This window comes from Adelges cooleyi, unplaced genomic scaffold (genome assembly GCF_023614345.1).
Source record: "Adelges cooleyi isolate 19-005CV unplaced genomic scaffold, UGA_ACOO_1.1 ACOO_flye_CR_arks_rails_tigmint_CR_PRNA_272, whole genome shotgun sequence".
Classification (NCBI taxonomy): Eukaryota; Metazoa; Arthropoda; class Insecta; order Hemiptera; family Adelgidae; genus Adelges; species Adelges cooleyi.
The window spans coordinates 24,531-34,775 of NW_026095940.1; the positions used below are offsets into that span (position 1 = coordinate 24,531).

Here is a 10,245-nt window from a genome sequence, read left to right on the forward strand (position 1 = left end):
CTTTTTAACTGGAAAAAAGTTACACATACAGCTGAGGTACAACGTATGTTATGTTGCCTATTTATTTTTAAAGGCGCTTAAGCATTTGTGGCCTTTTGACAGTTGCTTATTATTTGTTATGCTCGTCGTCATTTTAAAATTGAATATATTATCGTTCGAGATGAATTAACACTTATTTTGTTGGTATAATAAGAATAATATTGGTATCACGTTTAGCAATATTTTGCTTGCTTTATTGCGCCTGTTGAATATCTTTATTTAGATCATTATACATTTTTTAATCGATCAGTAAAAAGTTCAACAGCTTATACAAATCATAATAGAATAAAATATGTTTTTTAATGTAGGTAAAGATTATTATTGTTTGCTGATAATGTTTGTACATTCAATTAATTGTCAGTTATGAGTGAAATATGAAAAAGAATATTAGCGCAACATTAAAATATTATTACAATAAAATAACAGTGGTATTATACAGTTTTTAAAGAATTTTAGGATGGAAAAATTATATTAACTGCTCCTCAAAAAGTTGTGCTCTACGGTTGTCTAAGCCTATTTGCCACAATACTCCATTAATTTGTTGGTATCTTTGTTGTGTAATTCCATCATACAAGGTACACATATTGGATTCAACGTGAATATTTTTTATGTATGATGTTGGTAATCGTGTACTCATGTATATTCCAATCATACAACATATCCGCCATAAAGTTTTATCTAAAAATATAAAAACATTATTCTTGAATTTGATAAATTTAGCTAACTAGTTACTACTTTGTAATACATTAGGATAAATAAAATTAAGCAAATTTCAACTTTGGTATAAGGTTTTATCAAAGGCTATTTTTGACTTTCGGAAAAATCGGAATTACTTTGGTCATAATCAGAGATATTAAGTCCAATAATAAAAACTTTAAATGCTTAAATGGGTTATGCATATTATATAGGTACTCAAAAACATTTACAACTCTATATTAATATGTACCTAATAATGCTTGTCTCATTGTGTTTTCTAAAGATGTTCCAGTAACTCTTCGTTTTTCTGCAACGGTTGTCAAATTTAAGCGCCCCAAATCTGCGAAAAGAATTATTATTAATTTTCTGTACAATAACATTGTAATCAACTTTAGGTTCTTATAATGGTTACCAAGTCTTACATTATCTCTCATCATCAAAAAGTTTATTTTATTAAAAATGTTGTATGAAACAAAACGTTAAATAAATAAAATGAAGCAAATCTAAACTCTATAACAAGGTTTACAGGCTATTTATGACTATCGAAAAATTACCTTTGACTTTATCAGCTTCAGGAATAACAATTTATGTAACAAATACATCAAACATCAAATTATAATGCAGTCAATAAAACCAGTTTTATAAATATTATATTTTATAAATAACAATCATTCATAACTGAGATAAATTAGACCAATTAATTAGAAATATTATTCTATAAATGTTAAAATATTTCTAATAGCAATATTTGAATAAATGGTTTATATTTTATTTGGAATGCGTATAAAAAGCTTAAGTATAAACTGTAGACGGGGCGAAAAGGGAAAATGGTACCTCTTGCATAAAAAATTTAATTTTGAGTTAAAGATTTTCCGAAATTCCGCCCTAAACTCTGAACATTTTGAGATAAGAAATGTTCTCTAGTCTTCAAAATTGGCGGCGTTATATTTGTTTGAATTTATTTTTGGAAAGTAATTTTTTTTATATAAAGATTAAAGCTTTGAAATATTGTTGAACATTTTTGTGTGACATACTTAAGGGATGATGTTAACCCTACAATTATAATAAAATTCCTTTAACCTGATAACAATAATGTTTTTTTTTAGTATATACTTTAATTAGTCTTAAATCAATATCTTATAGTTTTTCTTTAAAACTACAAATATGTATATAAATGTATTAATTTATTAAATGTTTTATTTACTTGATGGGTCTCTTATTTCTGGTTGCTTCATAAACTGGTTGACCATGGTTACTGAAAATAAATACAAAATATATTTTCATGTACCTACATGCTTATTTTAATGTAAGCAATATGTCAAAATAGTATTTGTCAATCGGAGTATAATAGTTACTACTTTTCTTTATAGTATAGGACACAAATATGTTATTTGATAAAATAAATGTATAAAAGAATATGCATGGTGTTCATATTGTAAAGCATATTGGTTCAAAACACATATAACTCCATATTAATGTTTACCTAATGCACGGCTGATTATATTTTTTAAAACTGTTTTAACTAGGCGTCTTCTCGGTTCTGCAAGGGCTGTCAAATCTATGTCTCTAGAATCTGAATCATCTAAAAATGATTAATTTATGAATGTGTTGAGAAGAAATAAAAAAGTATTTTAGTTGCTCGTGATACATAATTATTGCATTACATTTTCAAGTAATTGTGATTTAACTAATTTGTTGTACAACCCGTCATTAGTTTTGGAACTCAACAAATGTACAAAACAAATTTACATTTAAGACAAGTTCTTAAGAAAAAAAATATAAATATATATAGTGTTTTTAATATATGAAATTATAATTTGTTTCTTTTACGAATTAGTCAAAATACATTAACAAACATAATTTTTAACAACGTAAATCGTTACAAAGGTTTACTCGTACTCTCTATTCTTCTCTCCTTAATACAAAGTTTATTTTATTAAAATGATTTTTTGACATAAAACAATTTAAATAAATAAAATGAAGCAGATCTTAACTCCGTAACAAGCTTTACAGGTTATTTGCGACTATCGAAAAATATATAATTACCTTGATCTCTTTTAATATGCGAATAATGAATGGTAACATATAACGGACCTGTGGAAAATACATCAAACGTCAAACTATTATGCATTTAATAAAACCAGCTTTATGTATTTTACATACAACAGACATTATTAAACTGAGATTAATTAGACCAAAATTATAATGCAAAATATTATTGTATAAATGGAAAATTTAATGGAGAATTTCCAATTACTACACTTAAACGGTTTAAATTATATTTCGAATGATCATCAAAAGCTTAATAATAAAACATAAAAAGGATTTGCCTGTAAGCTTTCAAACAACTTTTATTGGTTTTCTTTAAAGATCTGCAATTACAAAACTTTCAATTTTTTTAATTTTATATTTACTCAATTTAGCTCTAACTTCCACTTCCATCAAATACTGGTAATGCATGGCTTCTAAAATTAAAAACAAAATATACATTAATTTACATATTAATCTACATAATATTAATATACATTAATCTACATACTATTTATGGATGAAACCAATAGGATTACATATTGGTATTTTGCAATACATACATATGATTAATCTTAATTAAGTAATTATAAATAATGAATATGCGTTAAGTATAATAAATATGAAATAAAAAAATGTGGTTACTTTTTATTTCGTTTTCGAAGGTATTTGCAGGTTCTGAAATTAAAACAAAAATGTAGTATGCATAAATAATATCAAACAACTGTGTGGTAACCTAATTTGCAATGGGAAGTCTTACCTACGGGTATATGGGCGACAATTTCTATTTGGTCTAAAATAACATTACACAAAATTAAAGATATTGCATTTAATTTTATATCCTATTATAAACAAGAAAACAAAATTCAAAAGAGAAAAAACATATATATTAGTATTAACTCTGAAAAAATATATGCTCCTCTGAAAATTAAATACATTGGGAATCTCTTTGGAAAATTCAATAGGAATGAAATATTGGAAATATTTTCATAAAACCCAACGAAAACTATTACCTGGTCGAGCGATCATAAAATTCATTGTGGCTGAAATTGACAATAAATAAGTTATTGATATTGGATTGATTTTCTAATAGAAATTATTACATTATATAATAATAAATTAGAAAAAGAAAAAGACAATGTAGAAAAAAACTTTCTTTATTAAATAGACTACGGAATCTTTATGAAAATATAATTGTTGAATTGAAGCAGTTGTGGCGATGAGAATAACCAGGTAAATAAAATAATAATAAAACCCTTAACCATTAAAATAATGTACTACTCCATATAAGAAAGATAAATTTGAGTTCACATTTTTCAATTTTTTTTCTATTTTTATATGTTTTATTATTGTTATAGTTATGATTACCGAAATCCCCATTATAATAGTTATCATCAAATATTGCTTCAATTACATACTCCAATGCATCTACAATCAACAAATAAAGAATTTTACTATACTAATATATTAAAATAATATTGAATTGGGTACAGTATAAAACTTTATATTAATATTAAATCATGCTTTAAGTAGTAGCTATTAAATTTAACACTACTTCCTCGATTAGGATATTACTAATCGCTAATTTAAATATAATAGTGTTACAGAATCATACTTGTTACAGGATTATCTTCTATAGTTAAATTATTCACGTTAAAAGCTTTCTCGATGGCTATGTCTATAATACATAATTCAAAAATATGTTTAAAGTCAGTGAGTTTTAAAAACTTAAGAAACATTTTTTTTATAAAACAAAAATACTACTAACTTATACGGCGAACCATATCCGCATATACCCCTGTAAAAACATGAAATATTGAATTTTTTCAGGTTGGTAATTGTAAAAATATAATAATTACTTAGATCATCTGCCGAAACATTTACGAAGAGGAATAATATTAAAAAACAGAAATATTTCATTTTTATCTGCAAATAACAATAAACAAATCAATTTTTATAAATACACATTTATACTTTTCATTTCTTAGCTCTGACCGATAACCGATAAACTTGTTACCAAAAACTTGTTTCAAAAAAAGCGTTACGCTGGTGGTGGGAAAGCGGGGGGTAGGGGTGGGAAAGAGGTTGGGGTTGGAATGGGGTTTAGGGTGGGAATGGGGTTGGGGTAGATATGGGATTGGGGGGTTGGGATAGGGTTGGGGTTGGCTGTCACGCTGCTATTTGATAAGAGATAAGGGATGGGGTTAGGAATGGGGTTAGGGCCTAGGAGTGGGAATTAGCTTTGGCACATAACCAATAAAAGTGTTACCAAAAAAGCGTTACGCTGTTATTTTAAATTATGTGTTGTATTCACAACAATCAAATTATAACTGAAAAATAAATTCAAAATAGTTTAAAGGGCAAAATTCTCTATAAATTGTTTTAGGCCAGATATTATGAAACACTAAAATATTCACCATAAACTTGATATTATGTTTACTAGCCACCTTAGATACTAGCTTGTTACTGCTTGTTAATATCACTATTAACAAGCACTATTGTACTATTTTATTATCTATAATTCCACACCTCACTAAATTTTTTCGGTACTTCAACGAGACATGAAAATGCTCTTTCGTAGTTGCAGACTCAGCTGAAAAATGCTTTTTTTTTACTTTATCGAAAACATTTCCTAGAACGACAATTTTTTTCTTTTTTTGTGTAGCAAGATAGAAATTGAGCCAAAATTGTATTTACTTCACACTTATACAGATAGACAGAAAAAGAAAATAGTCTCTGTTTATTTTGTAAATTGCTTTGTGTAAAAAAGTTAGAAATTAGAATACACTATACAAAATACAAAATAGTAAAGGTATTTACTATTTCAGGTTTAACTATATTGTTATTAAAGCTAGATTTCAAGAAGAGATATTTTATTTTCATAATTTTTCTGTAATCGTCAAAAATAAAATTCCAAAATTAAAAACGTGTAAAATCAAGTTTTTTTTAAAAAAATGTCTTTTTATTCACTAAAGACTAGTTAATTTTACTCCAAATTTGAAAAACAAAATTTGATATTGAAAAATTCCGCTTCCAAAAAAGTTATTTTTTAATACAAAACTTATGCGGTTGGTTATTAAGGAGTTTTGTACAGGCAATATTTAAAAAAAAAGTGGTTTTAATAAATTTCGATCATACTATTATTTTTAATTTAAATTATTTTATCTATGAGTAAATACCATTTTAGTTAATATAACATAAATTTTTTGTTCCATCGCACAGGCTGAACCAGTGATTCGATAAGTAATCTGAAAACAGATTTGAATTTTTCATGAAGTTTACTTATGTTCGGTAAGGGTACTTTTTGATAACTTATTCCTATTATGTATAAAACACGTTTAAACATTATATAAAATTTTAAATTTTAAAATTAAATTTTGAAGGGTTAAAATAAAAAATTGAAAAAAGTACCGTGACCAATCATAAGTAAATTTCGTGGCAAATTTAAATCTGTTTTTAGATTGCTTATCGGATCACTGAGTCGGTCTGTACAATGGAATAAAAATAATGTGTTTTGACTGAAAAAACCGACTGCATGTAATCCCCTTAAAGACAAGTTAAAATACATTTTTTTTTCATATTTTTATTGTTATATATTTTGAAGATTATGAAAAATGATTAAAATAAAGTTGTACGCATTTTATAATAGGCAAACTTTAGTTGCTTAAAAAATAATATATTTTTAGTTTTAGTAGTTTTTTAATTTTTTGAGCTATGGTGGATAATCTGTATCATTTTGCTAAATAATGCATTTTGGCGAAATATTCAAAACAATTTTTTTTTTATTTAGTTTTGTATACACCATGAAAACGGTTTGAATAATTGCCTTCTTTCACTACACTCTATAATATTACTAAATTTTCACTACACCCTATCTGTTTTGTAAAAAAAAATTTAAGAAAACCGTTCTCTCAAAAACGCTGTTAATACTTATTAATGTGTCTTTTACACTCTTGGCTCACTAAAAGCATTTCTTTTTAATTTTAGCAAAATTAAAATTTTTAGAATTTTCTATAAGTACTTACTAAATTTGGTGAACTGAAAGAATTTCGTAGAAAATAATCGTCTTGATGTTATTTTGAAACTGAAAGTTTTTCTTGCACAATATTATAGAAGAGCTTGTATTTCGACTAAAGAATAAGAATCAAATAAGTTTTTGCAGTGTAACCATGTTCATTTATGTACTCAGTTGGTTTATTTTTTTTTTATTATGATTAATGGTGCTCATACAATACTCGTGGTGTTGATTTCATGTAAAATATTAAAAAGAACAAATCCGATTTTGTACCTTTTAAACGCATGTAAAAGAAATATATTTACACACGCGGATTAACGCAAATCATTAGTTAGTATTTTCAAGCCAGTACAGTCCAGACCGAGCACTGTGTGTTTTACACTGTGCTAGGTTAGGTTAGAAAGTATTAAATTGAGGTACTGTATTTACAAATAAGTATCAAAGCGTTTATTTGAAAGTGATTTTATTCACTTTTAACACTTTTATTTGTAATAATTCTTGTAGACCTGTGACCTCTCCGTCCCCTTTATGCTTTGATTCCATTATGCCTATACTCCACTGTACTAGTCCTCTCGGATAAAAGCTGGCAGACGTACTTAACGCACTGTTAGGCCATCTACAATGGGCCCAGATTACTGATGTAAAAGCGTACCATCCAGCTTTCCCAGACGAGTTAGTTTCGTTTTCGGGAAAGGATTTATTCATTCAAAGAGGTCTGTTCTCTCGGACGAAAAACACTGGCAATTTTCACGTTGATGTCGATAACGTGTTCGAAAAACACTACATGGTCACCTGTTTGTTAGGGTGTGTATACGCAAATGTGACGATAACATTCACAAAGATAATTGAACAAATTTTGTCTGTAAGTAGTAACGAAAAACGAATATCGAAATAAAGAATGTATAAAAAACGTCACGTTCACAAGAGAAAAGGGAAAACCCTGGGAAAAACAGCTCGTGAACATAGTGAAAATCATAATTATTTACCGCCCACAGACCAATTTATTGACTATGCAAGTTCTTGGGACATTTTCAATTTTACGTATCGACAATTAGTGTACAGTCAACCGATGTTTGAGTACATGTATAACGCATTAGTTTATTTGTATAGATTAATTCCGGTCGAGGAATTTCATTTATATCCTAACTTTTTAGACATACAAAGTATAATAGATTTGCTGGAGTGGTACAAAGATGTATTGATCAATTTAAAACTTCTTCTTCCAACATATGTCGGTGTACACGACGATGACTATAAGTCAAAAGTTTTTAAGTTTTCCGCAAAATTGATCAGGTCTATTGATAGTAAAAACGTGTATAAGTTGAACCCGTTTGTAGGCCAATGTTGCGCACTTCCGGTAAAGAACAACCAGCCCATCAACGAATTAATACAGAAATTTCAAATTAATTTTCCACAAAAAGAAAGAACGGATATCAAGTATCAATTCGGAAAGCAAATTCAAGAGCTCGTTAAAAATGTTATGTCTGATTACTTTTTAAAATTAGGTTTCGTGCACATCGAACGATTTTACTTGGAGCCTTATCTAAATTAAATAATTAATTAATAAGTTGTCATAATAAAAATACAATAAAAAAAACATTTTTTTAATTATTATACAAACTACTATATTTAAATCCCTCTTAACCTCTCACTCTATTAGTCATGCAATTGCATTTTAATATAATACGAATATGTATGTATTATATTTTAATGTTTAATACAAATGCAGGCTCTATTTAAACTATACATTACAGCTGGTAGGTAAATATTGCATTATGCATAGTTCCAGTGAATGACAACCAGCCCATGAAAAAAATATTGCAGCAATTTAAAACTCAATTTCCTGACAAAAAAAAAGGATATCAAAAATCAATTTGAAAAGCAAATTGATGATCTCGTTAAAAATGTTATCAATAAATTATTTAGATTTTGGTTTTGTGTACATCGAAAAATGCATTTTCTAAATTATTACTACTAAATTTTTAGGCAACAATGTCGTCTTATGACTCAAAATTGATAAATTTGTTTTAAGATTTTACTACTGACAATTTTTCAACCTAATGGTTGGTAAAGGCCAAAAACTGGGCGACCTATTCTTTGAAATCTATTATAAATACAAGCGGCCTCTAGGGTTATCCACTCTAATACCTCATAAAAGGAGTAGGCAGTTATAAACAATTGTACATTAATGTTGTATAATTTTATATTGTCACTTGTTCGTATGTACTTACCTACTATTTTGAAATTTAATATATTTTTGTGTACAGATAAAAGCATCTCATAACCTATAACGTTTTTTAATATAACAACTTAAATTAAAAATAATAATAATAAAAGACTTTCGTACTTAGTACTTAAAAATATTAAACAAACACATATAATGTATATAAATATTTTAAAAAAACTGCTAGACTTCTAAACAGGATTTATTGAAAACGAATATCTTTCAAATCATTTAATATTACTAAAATGTAAATATATTTTTGCTGGATTTTTTTGTAATTATAAATCATTTGTCTTAATTTATTTTTGAACTAAAGGGACATATTTGTTTAAAATACACTTATCATTTATTGAAAAAAATTATAGTAACTCACAAATTTACGTGTTTTGTATTTTATGGTTTGAAATATTTAACATTTTAACTGGGAAACGTTACACATACAGCTGAGGTACAACGTATGTTATGTTGCCTATTTATTTTTTAAGGCGCTTAAGCATTTGTGGCCTTTTGACAGTTGTTTATAATTTGTTTTGCTCGTCGTCATTTTCAAATTGAATATATTATCATTCAAGATGAATTAACACTTATTTTGCTGGTACTATTTATACCAATATTAATAAAAATATCAAACTGGTTGGTTGATTCGCCTATTACTAATATTAACATTGTCTAGTGTCCAGATTCAAAAAACAATATTTTAAAATTGCAAATCAATGGGTCAAATATTAAAAAACAAATAAAAACTAATATTATTTCTATACATGCTAAAGTAATTCCAGAAATTGGTAATTGCATACTTAAAATATGTTAATATAAAAACAATTTTAACATTTTCGTTTTTCTAATACGGTGCGAGCACAGTGGGAGTAGAGCATATTATAAAAAGTGTTCAATATAAAAATACTATATTTTGTAATTGTTTCAAAAACGCCTAATGGTTTTCTTGAAAAATCAAGACATTGTCTCTTGTTCGTATGTACGCGCTGTGATTCATGTTGAAATTTAATATTTTTTTGTGTACAGATATCAAAAGGCTCATTATCTATAACGTTTTTTAATATAACAACTTAAATTAAAAATAGTAATAAGAAAATACTTTCGTACTTAGTGCTAACAAATAATAAGCAAACAAGTATAAATTATATAAATATTAAAAAAATATTAATAGACTTCTAAACAGTATTTATTAAAACCAATGTATACTGTATATACACATAATATTATAGCTATATATACTATACAT

At 26.7% G+C, this 10,245-nt stretch overlaps 1 protein-coding gene across 6 annotated transcripts; it reads right to left on the minus strand.

Annotated features, from left to right (window-relative positions):
* Window positions 1-221: 221 nt before the first annotated feature.
* LOC126837663 (uncharacterized) lies at window positions 222-6,899 on the minus strand. 6 transcript variants are annotated; one of them, XM_050571605.1, is made up of 15 exons: window positions 6,789-6,899; window positions 4,623-4,689; window positions 4,532-4,561; window positions 4,379-4,441; window positions 4,132-4,191; window positions 3,777-3,806; window positions 3,524-3,556; window positions 3,409-3,441; window positions 3,150-3,200; window positions 2,782-2,829; window positions 2,219-2,308; window positions 1,940-1,990; window positions 1,290-1,304; window positions 986-1,075; window positions 224-717 (listed from the first exon to the last, which is right to left on the minus strand). In XM_050571605.1, the coding sequence occupies exons 2-15, from the start codon at window positions 4,681-4,683 to the stop codon at window positions 506-508; spliced, it is 867 nt and encodes a 288-aa protein (XP_050427562.1). In that variant the 5' UTR covers window positions 4,684-4,689; window positions 6,789-6,899; the 3' UTR covers window positions 224-505. The 6 variants fall into 6 exon arrangements, with proteins under 6 accessions (XP_050427566.1, XP_050427562.1, XP_050427564.1 ...); XM_050571604.1 differs by having other exon boundaries at window positions 227-717; window positions 2,219-2,317; XM_050571607.1 differs by lacking the exon at window positions 3,777-3,806 and having other exon boundaries at window positions 2,219-2,317.
* Window positions 6,900-10,245: the final 3,346 nt, after the last annotated feature.

Coding starts and splice junctions, on each gene's coding strand:
- LOC126837663 (XM_050571604.1), bottom strand. CDS start 4,683: ATGAAATATTTCTGTTTTTTAATATTATTCCTCTTCGTAAATGTTTCG. Junction 4,442..4,531: donor GGATATGGTTCGCCGTATAA/GTTAGTAGTATT, acceptor TATGTATTATAG/ACATAGCCATCGAGAAAGCT. Junction 4,192..4,378: donor AGAAGATAATCCTGTAACAA/GTATGATTCTGT, acceptor TGTTGATTGTAG/ATGCATTGGAGTATGTAATT.